Source organism: Ranitomeya variabilis, chromosome 4 (assembly GCF_051348905.1).
Source record: "Ranitomeya variabilis isolate aRanVar5 chromosome 4, aRanVar5.hap1, whole genome shotgun sequence".
In the NCBI taxonomy this organism is placed as follows: Eukaryota; Metazoa; Chordata; class Amphibia; order Anura; family Dendrobatidae; genus Ranitomeya; species Ranitomeya variabilis.
Window position 1 is genome coordinate 230,726,418 of NC_135235.1, and position 17,774 is coordinate 230,744,191.

At 45.6% G+C, this 17,774-nt stretch overlaps 1 protein-coding gene across 2 annotated transcripts in view; it reads left to right on the plus strand.

Annotated features, from left to right (window-relative positions):
• The first annotated feature begins 2,514 nt into the window (after positions 1 to 2,514).
• The window catches only part of GRAMD1A (GRAM domain containing 1A), a 63,758-nt gene continuing 48,498 nt past the window's right edge, over positions 2,515 to 17,774 (plus strand). For both annotated transcript variants that reach the window (XM_077260176.1, XM_077260177.1), the window contains exon 1: positions 2,515 to 2,956. In XM_077260176.1, coding sequence (XP_077116291.1) covers positions 2,655 to 2,956 — 302 coding nt within the window. In that variant the 5' untranslated portion in view covers positions 2,515 to 2,654. The remainder of the gene's footprint in view (positions 2,957 to 17,774) is intronic.

The following is a 17,774-nucleotide window of genomic DNA, read 5'->3' on the forward strand; positions in this document are numbered from 1 at the left end:
CTCCTCCTGTCCTGTATATATATACTGCACAGTACCACTCCTCCTGTCCTGTATATATACACTGCACAGTACCACTCCTCCTGTATATATACACTGCACAGTACCTCTCCTCCTGTCCTGTATATACACTGCACAGTACCACTCCTCCTGTCCTGTATATACACACTGCACAGTACCACTCCTCCTGTATATATACACTGCACAGTACCACTCCTCCTGTATATATACACTGCACAGTACCACTCCTCCTGTCCTGTATATATACACTGCACAGTACCGCTCCTCCTGTATATATACACTGCACAGTACCACTACTCCTGTCCTGTATATATACACTGCACAGTACCACTCCTCCTGTCCTGTATATACACACTGCACAGTACCACTCCTCCTGTATACATACACTGCACAGTACCACTCCTCCTGTCCTGTATATACACTGCACAGTACCACTCCTCCTGTCCTGTATATACACACTGCACAGTACCACTCCTCCTGTATATATACACTGCACAGTACCACTCCTCCTGTATATATACACTGCACAGTACCACTCCTCCTGTCCTGTATATACACACTGCACAGTACCACTCCTCCTGTATATATACACTGCACAGTACCACTCCTCCTGTATATATACACTGCACAGTACCACTCCTCCTGTCCTGTATATATACACTGCACAGTACCACTCCTCCTGTATATATACACTGCACAGTACCACTCCTCCTGTCCTGTATATATACACTGCACAGTACCACTCCTCCTGTATATATACTGCACAGTACCACTCCTCCTGTATATATACACTGCACAGTACCACTCCTCCTGTCCTGTATATATACACTGCACAGTACCGCTCCTCCTGTATATATACACTGCACAGTACCACTCCTCCTGTATATATACACTGCACAGTACCACTCCTCCTGTCCTGTATATATACACTGCACAGTACCACTCCTCCTGTATATATACACTGCACAGTACCACTCCTCCTGTCCTGTATATATACACTGCACAGTACCGCTCCTCCTGTCCTGTATATATACACTGCACAGTACCGCTCCTCCTGTATATATACACTGCACAGTACCACTCCTCCTGTATATATACACTGCACAGTACCGCTATCGCCACCATCGTGCAGTATAATCTATGAGCGCTGGGATTAATGAGTCGGATTCGTCGCCTGTAATATGGCGCCAATATCAGCACCGCCCGTTCTGCAGCATACGTAGCGAATGTTTGTGGCTGTTAGTCACAGTCTCCATCGTTGCGGTTGGTTTCAGTTCTCATTCATTTCGGTCTTGGGGAGAAGACATTGCAGAGAAGTGAAATCGACGGCTTCCTATAAATTACCGGCCACCACGACTTTACCACTGATCTTGTCCTACGATCAGGTTTGGCAAAACATGGCTGCCTTTTCCCCCAAAATAGCGCCACCCCTGTGCCCTGGTTGTATCTGGTACTGCATCCCAATCTCAGCCACTTTAAGGCCTCAGTCACACTAGCGTTGTGCACTGCACGTCGCAATGCGTCGATGTGGAGAAAAACCGCATCCTGCAATGTTGTCTGCAGGATGCGTTTTTTTTCCCCATAGACTAACATTACCGAAGCATTACGACGCAGTGTCACACGTTGCAACCGTCGTGCGACGGTTGCGTCGTGTTTTGGCGCACGGCCGCCACAAAAAAAGTTACATGTAACATTTTTTGTGCGTCGGGACCACCATTTTCGACCGCACATCCGCTGGCAACGTCGGGCATTTTCTTCACAGTTTGCATCGGTACCTCGGTTCACGTACGTGTGAAAGTAGCCTAAGTTGTACAAGTCGAGGCTTATGCTGCAGCTTACTGACCTCAAGTCATTATAATGTCCCCTGGTCTTGTTTTCTGATCGATTTGCAATTTTTTATGTCCCGGCCCTTACCCTCCATGTCACTGCTGATTATTATCATCACACCCCCTTCATATTAACGTTCCCCTTTCATCATTTCTGTTTTTGTCGCCCTGCAGATAAAAGGAGAACATTATCCGGAGCGTGACAACACCGAAGGACGAGTGGTCAAACTTTTCTGAAGACCTCAATAAATCTCCTTCCATTATACAAGGCCGTCATCTCAGCGTCAGGAAGCTGCTGGCAAAGGCGTCCGATTACCCAGAAATGTGGATATTGTGCAAGGTATGAAAATGAGTCAGATTGTCCAACCTCGGGACTATTCGTAGGAGGGCAGAGGACCTTCTGTGTTCTCTCATGGTTGCACCTTCATCATGGTGCATTACTTCTGGACTTTGCTCCTCTGTAGAATCCGCGTCACCGGATGGTGAGGAGCTTTCATCCAAAGGGATATTTTGCACTTACGTTAATCAAGAGGTTTTAAAATAATTGGTTTGGATCTCCTTCCTTATCTCCGGCACTCCAGATCCAGCGACTGCACCGCGACGTGCACAATTAAGCTTCATTAATGGACGGCAATGGCGTTGACATTTTTAGTGTGGGAAGGAAATTTTCATATTTGAAGCCGAGGTGAAGCCTTCTGTGCCGGATTATCGGAATCGCCATTTTTTTAGGTCTACACAATCGGTGGAATTACCAAAAACACTTGGGCCATAATGGTCAAAGGAGCTTCCAACCTTCATCCCTGAAGATTAATGGCCATGGAAACCTTTAGGCAGCTGAAGCCTCCAGAGTTGTGGTCATGTTCCTCCACGCCAAGCGCCAGACGGCGGCGCCTGAAGCTGAAGAAAGGTAAATGGTCTCCAGAGCCATGTGGTGGCAGCGAGACTGAGGGGACAAAGGTCCGAGGGAAAGATTTAAAGCCCCCAACCATAGAGGTGACTCCATCCAGCGAGGACGAAGCGTGGTCCAACTGCTCCACGCCAAGCGCTTCACCAAAGAGGCGCCGAGGTCTGCTGAAAAAATGGCTGAGCCGGAAAGAAGGCGGAGGAGGATGGTGAGTGATCACTTTCTACCTGTTTCTCGCCACATTTAGTTTGGTGCTTACAGTTCCTCCTCCCGTCCTGTAGGTGTGCTAGAGCGAGAGTCAATATCCGGTATAACTGGGCAGATAAACCTTGTAAGCACAGCGCCACCTGTAGCATGGAGGAATGTGGAAGGGGAAATGTACATTTTGTGCCAAATTGTATCTGTGCAAAAAAACAATGACATTTCCAGGGATTAACAGCAAGGACTATCCTGGAGGGAGGACAAGAACAGCGGGTAGTAGAGTCATGGGGTGGGAAGGTTTAGTCGCTATCCCTTTATATAAATTTTTTGGCTTTGCCTCGATATCTGTGCCCCTTTTATAAGTCCGTCTCAAGTCTGTACATGATATGTGACTGATTGTGCTTGGTAAGTTTCATTGTGCTTGGTAATATACGGCATCCTCACCGAGAATATCCTGCAGAACTCTTGACAGCCAACAATAAGTATAAAAAGAGGTGAAAAGTGATTTCAGAGATGTCCCCGCGGTACCATACGGCCAAGATACGGTCTTACTACTGTGGATCAGGGCAGGATGGACTGATAAAGAGGAGGTCACTCACAAGACAGGGCTAGTTCTAGGCGATGGCTAACTGGGCAGTGGTCCAGGGTCCGAATTTTCTAGTACCCATAGGATAAAAGTTATATACACTTCACTTCCCTAGAGCAGCGGGAAATGTAAAATTACCCTGTTCACTCACCTAGAATAGCAGAAAATATAAAATTAAACTTGCTCTAGACCAGCAGCGGATGTAAAGTCAATCTCGGCACTACTCTAGACCAGCAGGGAAGCTTTACATTACTTTTTTATATTATTAGAAATCTGAGAACGTTACAAACACATAGGAAACGTTTTCCAAAAATTTCAACACAAATTATTGTCCCCTTTATGGTCCATGACCCGGTACTATAGGGCTGTAACACTGGTGCTGTCATTAGTGTAGTTGTGCTGCCCCCTGATGGTCAGATATTGATACTGCAGCCGGATTGTGCAAAACGTTCAGTGACCCTCACTAGCTCCAGTTCGTAAAGCGATTTATTCACAAATTATTTTCTCCAGTCTGTACTCAATAGGTTAATGATTAATTTAGGTGAATATTCTATGTGTCCGGATCTCGGGGACTTGTAACTTATTCCTCAGCACTTAGGTTAAAAAGTTAGTTATAAACTTATATTTCTGCAAATCATCTCACAACTTTTAATGTCTTGTTTTTGTTTTGTGTTATTGAGGACAGTTGTGTACTGACCCCTTATGTGGATTTAACTCATTTATCCCCCCTAAAAAAAGTTTAATATCATTTATTGTAGATGGAATAATTTTAAGCATTCAGATTCACAATCAAATCCTAGAATCCATGTCTGACTTCAACTTCACATAGTTGAGGTTTTGTTCCAGTGTACTAGGTAGGATCAGCAAGCTTGGAATCTAAAAGAGAAAACAAAAGGGAGAAGGAGACGACCGAGGACCAAGAGAAGAAAAGGGAGACTACCGAGGACTAAGAAGAAGAAGGAGACTACTGAGGACCGAGAGAAGAAGGAGAAGGAGATGACCGAAGACCAAGAGAAGAAGGAAAACAAGACGACCGAGGACCAAGAGAAGAAGAAGAAGCTGACTAAGGACCAAGAGAAGAAGGAGAAGGAGACGGCCAACAGAAGGAGAAGGAGAAGACCGAGGACCAAGACAAGAAGAAGGAGCTGACCGAGGACCAAGAGAAGAAGGAGAAGGAGACGGCCAAGATAAGACGGAGAAGGAGACGACCGAGGACCAAGACAAGAAGAAGGAGCTGACCGAGGACCAAAAGAAGAAGGGGAACGAGACGGCCAAGAGAAGAAGGAGAAGGAGATGACCGAGGACCAAGAGAACAAGGAGATGAACGAGGACCAAGAGAAGAAGGAGACAACCGAGGACCAAGAGAAAAGGAGACAATTGAGGGTCAAGAGAAGAAGGAGAAGGAGACGAATGAGGGCCAGGAGAAGAAGAAGGAGAAGGAGACAAACGAGGGCCAAGAGAAGGAGAAGGAGATGAAAGTGGGCCAAGAGAAGAAGAAGGAGATGAACGAGGGCCAGGAGAAGAAGAAGACAAACGAGGGCCAAGAGAAGAAGGAGAGAAACGAGGGCCAAGAGAAGGAGACGAACGAGGGCCAAGAGAATAATAATAATAAGAAGAAGATAAACGAGGGCCAAGAGAAGAAGGAGAAGGAGAGAAACGAGGGCCAAGAGAAGGAGATGAACGAGGGCTAAGAGAAGGAGATGAACAAGGGCCAGGAGAATGAGACAAATGAGGGCCAAGAGAAGAGGGAGACTAATGGGGGCCAAGAGAAGAAGGAGAAGGAGACAAACGAGGGCCAAGAGAAGAAGAAGGAGAAAAAGATGAACAAGGGCCAACAGAAAAAGGAGATGAACAAGGGCCAAGTGAAAAAGAAGGAGATGAACGAGGGCCAGGAGAAGAGAAGGAGACAAACGAGGGCAAGATAAGGAGAAGGAGACAGATGAGGGCCAAGAGAAGAAGGAGAAGGAGGCGAACGAAGGCCAAGAAAAGGAGATGAATGAGGGCCAGGAGAGGGAGGAGACAAACGAGGACCAAGAGAAGAAGGAGACTAATGAGGGTCAAGAGAAGAAGAAGGAGACAATCGAGGGCCAAGAGAAGAAGGAGATGACTGAGCGCCAAGAGAAGAAGGAGAAGGAGATGAACGAGGGCCAAGTGAAAAAGAAGAAGGAGATGAACGAGGGCCAGGAGAAGAAGAAGGAGATGAACGAGGGCCAGGAGAAGAAGAAGAAGAAGAAGAAGAAGGAGATGAACGAAGGCCAGGAGAAGAATGAGAAGGAGACAAACAAGGGCCAAGAGAAGGAGAGAAACGAGGGCCAAGAGAAAGGAGAAGGAGTCAAACGAGGGCCAAGAGAAGAAGGAGAAGGAGACAAACAAGGGCCAAGAGAAGAGGAAGGAAAAGGAGACGAACGAGGGCCAAGAGAAGAAGGAGGAGAAGGAGACAAATAAGGGCCAAGAGAAGGAGAATGAGACAAACGAGGGCCAAGAGAAGAAGGAGATAAACGAGGGCCAAAAGAAGAAAGAGACGAACGAGGGCCAAGAGAAGAAGGAGAAGGAGACAAACGAGGGCCAAGAGAAGAAGAAGGAGATGAACGAGCGCCAAGAGAAAAAGAAGGAGGAGATGAACGAGGGCCAGGAGAAGAAGAAAGAGAAGGAGATGAACGAGGGCCAGGAGGAGACAAACGAGGGCCAAGAGAAGGAGACGAATGAGGGCAAAGAGATGAAGAAGAGGAAGGAGACGAATGAGGGCCAAGAGAAGGAGAATGAGATGAACGACGGCCAAGAGAAAAAAGAGATGAACGACAGCCAAGAGAAGGAGAAGGAGACAAACAAGGGCCAAGAAAAGAAGGAGAAGGAGACGAACAAGGGCCAAGAGAAGAGGAAGGAGACGAACGAGGGCCAAGAGGAGAAGAAGGAGAATGAGACGAACGAGGGCCAAGAGAAGGAGAATGAGATGAACTAGGCCCAAGAGAAGAAAGAGATGAATGAGGGACAAGAGAAGGAGAAGGAGACAAACGAGGGCCAAGAGAAGAAGAAGGAGAAGGAGACAAACGAGGGCCAAGAGAAGGAGAATGAGATGAACGAGGGCCAAGAGAAGAAGCAGAAGGGGGCGAATGAGGGCTAAAAGGAGAAGGCGACAAACCAGGGCCAGAGAAGGAGAAGAATGGGGACGAAGAAGAAGGAAAAGAACTAGGATGAAGAGAAGAAGGAAAAGAAAGAGGACGAGCACACTATAGAGCAGTAAATTGTTTTGCGTCTGTGTTTAGAACCTGTATGTCTACAATTACCACTGGGTGGCGCTGTGATTCTGTATTATGCCCACACACCCTGTACCCACAATATATAAGGCAGGGGACAGTCAGAAGTATCAGAGGGGCACAGGCCAGAAATGTATCATGGAGTTCGTGGCCTCAGTGCCCACAATAGGAACAATGCTCTGGAACAATAAGAGCGGCTACGAGCTGCCAGGAACATGAGGTCCAGAATTGTCCATAAATAAAGTTCTTCTGGGTCACAACTGTCAAGGTCAAGACAAAGTGAACAATGTAAAACAAAGCTGCACGTTGCAACAAAGTACTGGAGAAAGATACAAAGTCACTGTAGATGCCGATCAGTAAAAGCCAAGTGTTGGCTAAGTTACTTGGTAGCAAAGTTAAATTTAACCCACGAAATGCTGCAGTTCCATGGTGTGGGCCCACCTGCGGGTTCCGATGTAGTTGGCACTAAGACCTCAGTGTTTTCCACATCTGTGCCATCTATTTTGGAGATTTAAGGTCTATTCACGTGCCCATTATAGCACCTTTCTATTATTGTGCCACTTTTGCCCACCAAAGGTATAAATGCTGCTGAGGGCAAAAGTAGAGCAAGTCATTACCAGATTTTTTTCTGTTTGGACTACAGCACCTATCAGGCGCCTGAAAAGCTCCTAAAAGTATTAGACATTTTTTATTATTTTACCCCCACTGTCCCTTTAATGTTTCACCCCTTCTTCTGCCTAACTTGTTTATCTGGATCCTGGCAAAGTGCCTGCAGCTACTAAAGAAGAAGTCTGTGCCCCAAGTGTGTGCCAGCCTCACATCCCCCACCCTCCGCCTCATCCTCATCCTCCAGGGCTGCACTTAGGTGCTCCGCTTTCCTCTTTGAATGGAAACCCTATTACTTCCCCTGCTGATGGTTTCCTACACTTACACCAAGTCTTGTGTTTATTTATAAACATCCACCGGCTGTTACATTCCTGGTGCCCCTCCATGCTCGGTGCCCCCATTATTGGCACACCTTCCAGCATTGTTTCCACAGACCAATGCCCGGAGGAGGATTATCCGGGCAGCCGGCCTACATTCTCCTGGTGGATAATGCTCCTGAAAAATGCTGCGCAGCAAATTAAAGGGAACCAGTCATAAGTCGAAAAAGGGACAGGTGCAGCTCTGGGGCAAACAAGGGTTAACTGCGGACATCCTAAAGTTCCACCGACTTCCAAGACTATAGCGGATGCAGTCTTGGCTGAAAAATTACATTGTTTTTTGTCATTTCCAAAACCTCTGCTTGCTGTCAGTGAACAGAACCATTCTTGTTTGGGGATTGGAAGCATTAGAAATGCCTGATATCATTCCAGGACAGCAAGCAGAAGTATCGTACATCCATTTTTACTCTTATCTGCAGCAATGTATCAGGAGGAGATATTATTGTGTGGAGTTTGTTACAATGTATCAGTTTAGACAATCCTCTGTGTTGTAAATGCATTGGCAGCATCAATCCCTCTCCTGTCCTGATAGTTTGTTACAATGTATCAGTTTAGACACTGCTCTGTGTGCTAAATGTATCCATAGCATCAATCCCTCTCCTTTTCTGACAGTTTGTTACAATGTATCAGTCCAGACAATGCTCTGTGTGCTAAATGCATCCACAGCATCAATCCCTCTCCTGTCCTGATAGTTTGTTACAATGTATCAGGATACTTTTGACTGGATGCAATTATACAACATTTAATTATGAAACTCGCCATTCAGAAATATTAAAAAAAATATACCCCAGCAGGTAAATAAAATCTTTGCTTACTGGCGATTTTGATAGATGCATTCATTTTTATTGGATTACACTAGGGGGCGCTCTCCGGGGTCCATTCTGGGTACTCCCCATTGTAGGTTTATCCATGAATCCATATAATCCCTTTCAGGGGTGTACTTACTTTACCAGTTTTCCTGACTATTCCCGGGGGCCGTAATTGGCGTATAATCTCGTTTTATGGCAGAACTGTCGGCATCTGGCGCAATTGTCCTGGAGGAAATTAGGTCAATCCCCGCGGATCCGCAGAGAAGAGGACGAGGGGCGTTTGGGCACCTAACTCGTGGGTCATTTTGAAAAAATTGGCACAAAAAATGGAAATGAAGAAAACAAAAATAAAAAAAAATGGAGTCACTTAAAAGAAAAAAAAATATTTTGTGAATGGGAGCCGAGTCCTTATAGGATGTGCGGGTGAGAGACACTTATATTGGGGAGGTAAGAGGAGGATCACTGTCGCCATGGATCAGGAGACCCCTGGGCTGTGTCAGTGGCAGTACTTCCTCGCATGCTCTTCTCGCCCACCCCTCCCTCACTTTACAGGCGGCCGAGCCCTTTTTTCATTTTATTGGCCGCGCTTCCCATTGTGTGATCTCCCATTAATCCCTCCGTCTCTCCATAATCGCCTTCTTTTCTTCCCACAGCTGATCCCTCTACAATACCCAGCTCTCAGTGGGGGATCTGCTGCAGCCATCATGCTGGGGGTAGTAGTACTGCACCAGCTGCTGCAGCCATCATGCTGGGGGTAGTAGTACTGCACCCGCTGCTGCAGCCATCATGCTGGGGGTAGTAGTACTGCACCCGCTGCTGCAGCCATCATGCTGGGGGTAGTAGTACTGCACCAGCTGCTGCAGCCATCATGCTGGGGGTAGTAGTACTGCACCCGCTGCTGCAGCCATCATGCTGGGGGTAGTAGTACTGCACCCGCTGCTGCAGCCATCATGCTGGGGGTAGTAGTACTGCACCCGCTGCTGCAGCCATCATGCTGGGGGTAGTAGTACTGCACCAGCTGCTGCAGCCATCATGCTGGGGGTAGTAGTACTGCACCCGCTGCTGCAGCCATCATGCTGGGGGTAGTAGTACTGCACCCGCTGCTGCAGCCATCATGCTGGGGGTAGTAGTACTGCACCCGCTGCTGCAGCCATCATGCTGGGGGTAGTAGTACTGCACCCGCTGCTGCAGCCATCATGCTGGGGGTAGTAGTACTGCACCAGCTGCTGCAGCCATCATGCTGGGGGTAGTAGTACTGCATCAGCTGCTGCAGCCATCATGCTGGGGGTAGTAGTACTGCACCAGCTGCTGCAGCCATCATGCTGGGGGTAGTAGTACTGCACCAGCTGCTGCAGCCATCATGCTGGGGGTAGTAGTACTGCACCCGCTGCTGCAGCCATCATGCTGGGGGTAGTAGTACTGCACCAGCTGCTGCAGCCATCATGCTGGGGGTAGTAGTACTGCACCTGCTGCTGCAGCCATCATGCTGGGGGTAGTAGTACTGCACCAGCTGCTGCAGCCATCATGCTGGGGGTAGTAGTACTGCACCAGCTGCTGCAGCCATCATGCTGGGGGTAGTAGTACTGCACCAGCTGCTGCAGCCATCATGCTGGGGGTAGTAGTACTGCACCAGCTGCTGCAGCCATCATGCTGGGGGTAGTAGTACTGCATTAGCTGCTGCAGCCATCATGCTGGGGGTAGTAGTACTGCACCAGCTGCTGCAGCCATCATGCTGGGGGTAGTAGTACTGCATTAGCTGCTGCAGCCATCATGCTGGGGGTAGTAGTACCGCACCCGCTGCTGCAGCCATCATGCTGGGGGTAGTAGTACTGCACCCGCTGCTGCAGCCATCATGCTGGGGGTAGTAGTACTGCACCAGCTGCTGCAGCCATCATGCTGGGGGTAGTAGTACTGCATTAGCTGCTGCAGCCATCATGCTGGGGGTAGTAGTACTGCACCAGCTGCTGCAGCCATCATGCTGGGGGTAGTAGTACTGCATTAGCTGCTGCAGCCATCATGCTGGGGGTAGTAGTACCGCACCCGCTGCTGCAGCCATCATGCTGGGGGTAGTAGTACTGCACCCGCTGCTGCAGCCATCATGCTGGGGGTAGTAGTACTGCATCAGCTGCTGCAGCCATCATGCTGGGGGTAGTAGTACTGCACCAGCTGCTGCAGCCATCATGCTGGGGGTAGTAGTACTGCATCAGCTGCTGCAGCCATCATGCTGGGGGTAGTAGTACTGCATCAGCTGCTGCAGCCATCATGCTGGGGGTAGTAGTACTGCACCAGCTGCTGCAGCCATCATGCTGGGGGTAGTAGTACTGCACCCGCTGCTGCAGCCATCATGCTGGGGGTAGTAGTACTGCACCCGCTGCTGCAGCCATCATGCTGGGGGTAGTAGTACTGCACCCGCTGCACAGCCTCAGGTTGGAGACCACCGGGTCCTCTGTGGCCATACAGGGTCCTAAACGTTCCCCCCTTCCTTCCCGGGGTCACCTGCTCTCCTGCCCCGAGATCTCGCCCGTCACCCTGCGGTTTTCTTTGTCTGATAGGAAACCCTTGTGCACCGTAGAAGATAAGTGCCATAACCGCAACGGATGGGGGACAGCGGCGGTAATCTATGTAGGACCGACCGCAGGCGCTCTGCTGAGATAAGAGCTTTACTAGCGGTGGTGTCTATCAACTGTACATATATCATTATATACAGGAGATATCCAGGTTATACCGGCTGTATATATATCATTATATATAGGAGATGCCCAGGTTATACCGGCTGTACATATATCATTATATATATAGAAGATGCCCAGGTTATACCAGCTGTACATATATAATTATATATAGGAGATGTCCAGGTTATAGCAGCTGTACATATATAATTATATACAGGAGATGCCCAGGTTATACCGGCTGTCCATATATCATTATATAAAGGAGATGCCCAGGTTATACCAGCTGTACATATATAATTATATACAGGAGATGCCCGAGTTATGCCAGCTATACATATATAATTATATACAGGCGATGCCCATGTTATACCGGCTGTACATATATCATTATATACAGGGGATACCCAGGTTATACCGGCTGTACATATATAATTATATACAGGAGATGCCCATGTTATACCGGCTGTACATATATAATTATATACAGGAGATGCCCAGGATATACCAGCTGTACATATATAATTATATACAGGAGATGTCCAGGTTATACCGGCTGTACATATATAATTATATACAGGAGATGCCCAGGTTATACCGGCTGTACATATATCATTATATACAGGAGATGCCCAGGTTATACCGGCTGTACATACAGTATATAATTATATACAGGAGATGTCCAGGTTATACCGGCTGTACATATATAATTATATACAGATGCCCAGGTTATACCAGCTGTACATATATAATTATATACAGGAGATGCCCAGGTTATACCGGCTGTACATATATAATTATACACAGGAGATGCCCGGGTTATGCCAGCTGTACATATATAATTATATACAGGAGATGCCCAGGTTATACCAGCTGTACATACTGTATATCATTATATACAGGAGATGCCCAGGTTATACCAGCTGTACATATATAATTATATACAGGCGATGCCCAGGTTATACCAGCTGTACATACTGTATATCATTATATACAGGAGATGCCCAGGTTATACCGGCTGTACATACAGTATATAATTATATACAGGAGATGCCCAGGTTATACCGGCTGTACATATATAATTATATACAGGGGATACCCAGGTTATACTGGCTGTACATATATAATTATATGCAGATGCCCAGGTTATACCAGCTGTACATATATAATTATATACAGGAGATGCCCAGGTTATACCGGCTGTACATATATAATTATATACAGGAGATCCCAAGGTTATACCGGCTGTACATAAATAATTATATACAGATGCCCAGGTTATACCAGCTGTGTATGTGGAGTTGTGTACACCTGCTGATTGGCCCCAGTAACGGGGGAATACTTTCTTAGACTGCGGTCTGCTGGGACACTTCGCCGTCCTGGGCACCTCCGTATGTAAACACTTGCCGGCGCACCAGGAGCAGATCTGCGCAGACTGGGTGAAGGGCTCATTACATAGGAGTGGACTGTGAGAGAGGAGTTTGACGTCTGCACTCTCCAGGACCCTGATATCTAACCTCTCGCAGGGTAACTGGAGAGCACATTCAGTGTCTCTGTACTAGAGGGGGTCACAGAGATCGTATGGTTTGTGGTACCACCAGCAGGCACAATAGAGCGCGCGGCGGCTCACTAAATATAGACAGGACTGCTGTACATGTAACCCGGCCCCCGGACGTCTGGGTGTACGGTATCAGCGCCAATGTCGGCAAGACACAGCCAAACAAAAAACTAGAGAAATCCTACAAAATAACAGATCGTATGGGATGAAGATGCTCCTCATTCATTGCCACCGTATGTAACCTTGGACCACGACATCCCCTAAACCCTTGGGTATCGTGTAGTGTCCATCAACCTGGAGATCTAAGGATAGAAGCAGTGTGGTAAGCAGTAAGGCCAAGATGTCCTTCAACCAAGCACCTGTGCCAAAATTGGGAATCTTCCCTTCGATGGGCATTTTCAGTGCATCCAATAGTTGATGAAAAGTCATCAGGCTTGGGGGAAAAACTACTGGAGTCATGTACTGAGAGGGCAACAAAAATCTATTTAAGGCATTGTAGCTGTGAATCCAGCACTGGTGTAGAGTAAACACTAGAAAGCTGTAGCATAGAGGTTTATTATATAACAGTACTTAGTGTAGCTTTGAATCCAGCACTGTAGAGAAATAGCATAGCAGGAGCATGTAGAACATTATAAAGCTGTATCAAGCAGTGTAGCTGTGAAAACTTTGTTGAGGAGAACTCATGAGACTTGGGGTAATGATTACTGGGGTTTTATACTGGGATGGCAACCTGAAACTTTTCAAGGGGTTTTAGCTGTGAATCCAGCACTGGCATAAGAGAAAACACGAGAGCTGCATTCTAGAAGGTTATTCTACAGAAGTACTCAGCAGTGTAGCTGTTATTCCAGCACTTGTGTGAGAAAAAATACGAGAAAGCTGCAGCAGAGTGGTTTATTATATAGAAGTGCTTAGCAGTGTAGCTGTGTTTCCTGCACTGTGGTAAGACAACACACAGTATAAAGCAGGAGCATAGAGAACATAATACAGCCAGTACTAAGCAGTGTAGCTGTGAATGCAGCATTGGTTGAGATTAAGTCATAGCAGATTGCTATAATAGCCCTTCATTTTATAACTGGTGGTATATGACCTCTGTAAATGAAGGGGGCTTCTTGACTAGTTGAGGCATCCAGTGGTCCATGGTCACCAGCCTGGGCGCCAGAATGCAGCGCTGCCCCATTCAACAGCCAGGTTGCCCAGCCCTGTAACCCTTTCAATCTCATGATCACTGTGGTGTCGAGCAGTGCAGAGGGTGAGTTGTAACAGGTGGGATTCCGCTGCTACAACCAGTCCCACCTCTTAGTTAATTCCTAGCTTGTAATTTAACCTATGTCAATCAGAGCGGCGCTATAGAGTCACAGTAGAGATGTGTCTATCATTTCATAGAAGTTCTCACTTTTCCAAGACCCTGAAGGCTTAGAAGTCTGCTTAATAGGTTGTGAGGGATCCCAGTCGAGCGCTGGTTCTGTTCTTCTCCATCTCTAGTATTATATTCATGAAGCAGGAGGCTCAGGATGAGCATTGCCATGCAGCCTATCTGGAGGAACCTGGTGTAGCCTTCGCTCCTCTTGCAGGAATTCTCTTTGTATATTGTATCAATTGTTTACATTCTGTGTTGTTAGATAAGAACATGAATGATGAGACTTATTATTCCAAGGAAGAAACGTTTCTTCTCCAGCATCTCAGACACCATGGAGATGGTGACGCACGCGCTGTATTTTTACATTGTATACACTATGGGATGTCCATGTTGATGGGTAATCCTATTTATTGCATAGGGGAATGAAGTCTTACTGAGGAGACATGACAAAGTCCAGCAGGAGGCCCCTCGCCATTATTGAAGCCCCTCACTCTACAGTCAGCACTTTCCTGGAGTTCACGCTAAATATTTATAGTTTACAATCAATCATTCTGTCCTTGCTTTAATGGATTGATAGATCTCAGCCAATCTGGAAAGAGTCAAGCTGCAGTGTAAAGCATGGGGCAAAGATATAGCACGTTTTGTTCACTGTATTATGTGGTTTCTCAGTTCTCTCTAATATCACTTTTGATGCGGAAAACAAATACTTTTCAGTGTGACCGTTATGTGATAAAAGGGAACATCTGACTTCCTTTCTGTTAAAAAGGAACAGTAAAGGTGCTACTAAAATGCACCTGTTATTTCAGTAATAAGCGGGGTTGGGTGTACATGAAGAATACTGCCATTTCTGCCTATTATGTGGTCTGCAACCTGCACTATTCACCAGTGACCCCCTCTTCAAGCTCTATCGCAGCACATTTCTATCCACTAGCTCAGAGACAACTGAGATGATATCCAACATACCTTACACATAGACATGACTGCTTCCTCCTTTCCTGTCTCCTATGTAGCACATATTCAGAAGAAGCAGCATGGAGGACATTATTGAGCAATGCTCAGCAGTGTAGCTGTGAATACAGTACTTGAATGAGATAAAACACTAGAAAACTACAGTATAGAAGACATTGTGCTGAAATACTGGGCAATGAAGATATGAGTCTAGTACTGGAGTGAGAGATAAAACTCTAGAAACCAGCAGCATAGAGCAGTGTAGTTGTGAATGCACCACTGGGTTTAGATTAAACACTAGAAAGCTGCAGCATAAGGCTGTGTAAACATGAATACAGCACTGGGGTGAGATTAATACACTAGAAATCTGCAGTACTGAGCTGTGTAGCTGTGAATCCAGCACTGTGGTGAGATTAAACACTAGAAAGCTGCAGCATGCAGCAGTGTAAATGTGAATGCAGCACTGGAGTGAGATTAAGCACTAGAAAGCTGCAGTACTGAGCAGTGTAGCTGAGAATCCAGCACTGGGGTGAGATTAAACCCTAGAAATCTGCAGTACTGAGCAGTGTAGCTGAGAATCCAGCATTGGGATGAGATTAAACACTAGAAATCTGCAGTACTGAGCAGTGTAGCTGCGAATGCAGCACTGGGATGAGATTAAACACTAGAAAGCTGTAGTACTGAGCAGTGTAGCTGTGACTCCAACATTTCGGTGACAAAACACTTAGTAGAAAGCAGCAACACCATTTGTGCATGTCTGCCTCTCTCACTTTTACTCTCCTCCTAGCCCTCCCATCTCTAGAATTCAAGCTGTAATCTGATTCCTCAGTGAGCAGACAGGCCACCTTAGTTTGACCAAAAAGGATTTTTAGCTTTTTCTTCAGTGAGTGATCGGTTCAGTAGATGGGGGAAGAGAAATGGTTCATAAGTTCAGAAAGTAGCATATTGCGCTGATATATACATTTCTTATTTTCAAATGTACTTTTTCTTGTGCCCTTATTGGTGCTGCTGATCTGCTGCGGGTGGGCTCGGGGGTGGATTATTCTTCTTTCCCCTCTGACAGCTGACGTTTCCATTGGCTGCCTTGTATTTAATAGGAGATCACTGTGCAGAGACCTAGCTGTGGGGAGTGTGACTGAGCATTTGCGACCACCAGTACTCAGCCCATCAGGAGGACGTGCACATTGCTATACACTCTGAACACCAGGTGCCATACTATAAGTAAATGTCAATACTCATTGCTGTGGCTCAGACAGAGTGATGACAGGGCCCCTCTAAATGTTAAAAATTAAAAATCTCTCAAATTTACCTTTTATCTCCTTAACTTGATTGCACTAAGTACAGAGTCCAGTTTGTTGCTAAGCCTGAGATTGCTGCAGCAAAATACTGTGCAAATATAATTATTGCCGTGCAAACGGTGCCTCTCAGACTAGGGGGCACCTCACCAACAATGTATATAATGGTAGGATAAGTATGACACTGTGCACTTACAATTGCTCATTTCTCCTTTCTACCCAGATAATTCTTCTCTTTTCCATTAGTTCTGTGATTAAACACTGACTAGCTGAATTCTTCTAAGCTCTATGTAGAAAAAGGAGGTCAATTTTCCCTGTATGAGTCATCAGTCACTGCAAAAGTCAATGGTGGGGGGAGGAGGGAGAAGCTGGGACAGGAGGTGAAGAAAGGGATGACTCATGCAGTGAAGAGACTTCCTGTTTGTACATAGAGCAGAGAAAAGAGAATAATTATCTGGGTAGAAATGTAAAAAGAGCAATTGTAAGTACACAGTGCTGTATAATATGATGACTACAATGTATTAAGAGGATAAAACATTGATAGATCTTCTTTAATAGTTATTGATGATTCTGCTACGAATATTAACCTTTAGTCAGTCACATAGGGTCTAATGGACCCCCAAGCACGTTTGTTTTCGTTATATTTTTGCAGGTATGGAAGGTAAGTAATCATCTGTTTCTATAGTTTGCTAGCTCAGATGCCTCTTTTTTACATTAATATATGTTATTTTTCTATCTGAAAACTGGGGACGCGACTAATAGTTAAGTATTTTGGCGCAACTGACAGAAGGTTAAATGGCTGATTACATTACTAATGATTCTACTACTAATTATGATGATGATTCTACTACTAATAATAATGATGATGATTCTACTACTAATAATGATGATGATTCTACTACTACTAATAATGATGATTCTACTACTACTAATAATGATGATGATGATTCTACTACTAATAATAATGATGATGATTCTACTACTACTAATGATGATGATTCTACTACTACTGATGATGATTCCACTACTAATAATGATGATTCTACTACTACTAATGATTATGATTCTACTACTAATAATAATGATGATTCTACTACTAATAATAATGATGGTTCTACTACTACTACTAATGATAATGATTCTACTACTACTACTAATGATGATTCTACTACTACTACTAATGATAATGATTCTACTACTACTACTACTAATGATGATGATGATTCTACTACTACTACTACTAATGATGATGATTCTACTACTAATGATTATGATTCTGCTACTACTAATAATGATAATGATTCTACTACTAATAATAATGATGATGATTCTACTACTACTAATAATGATGAAGATTCTACTATAT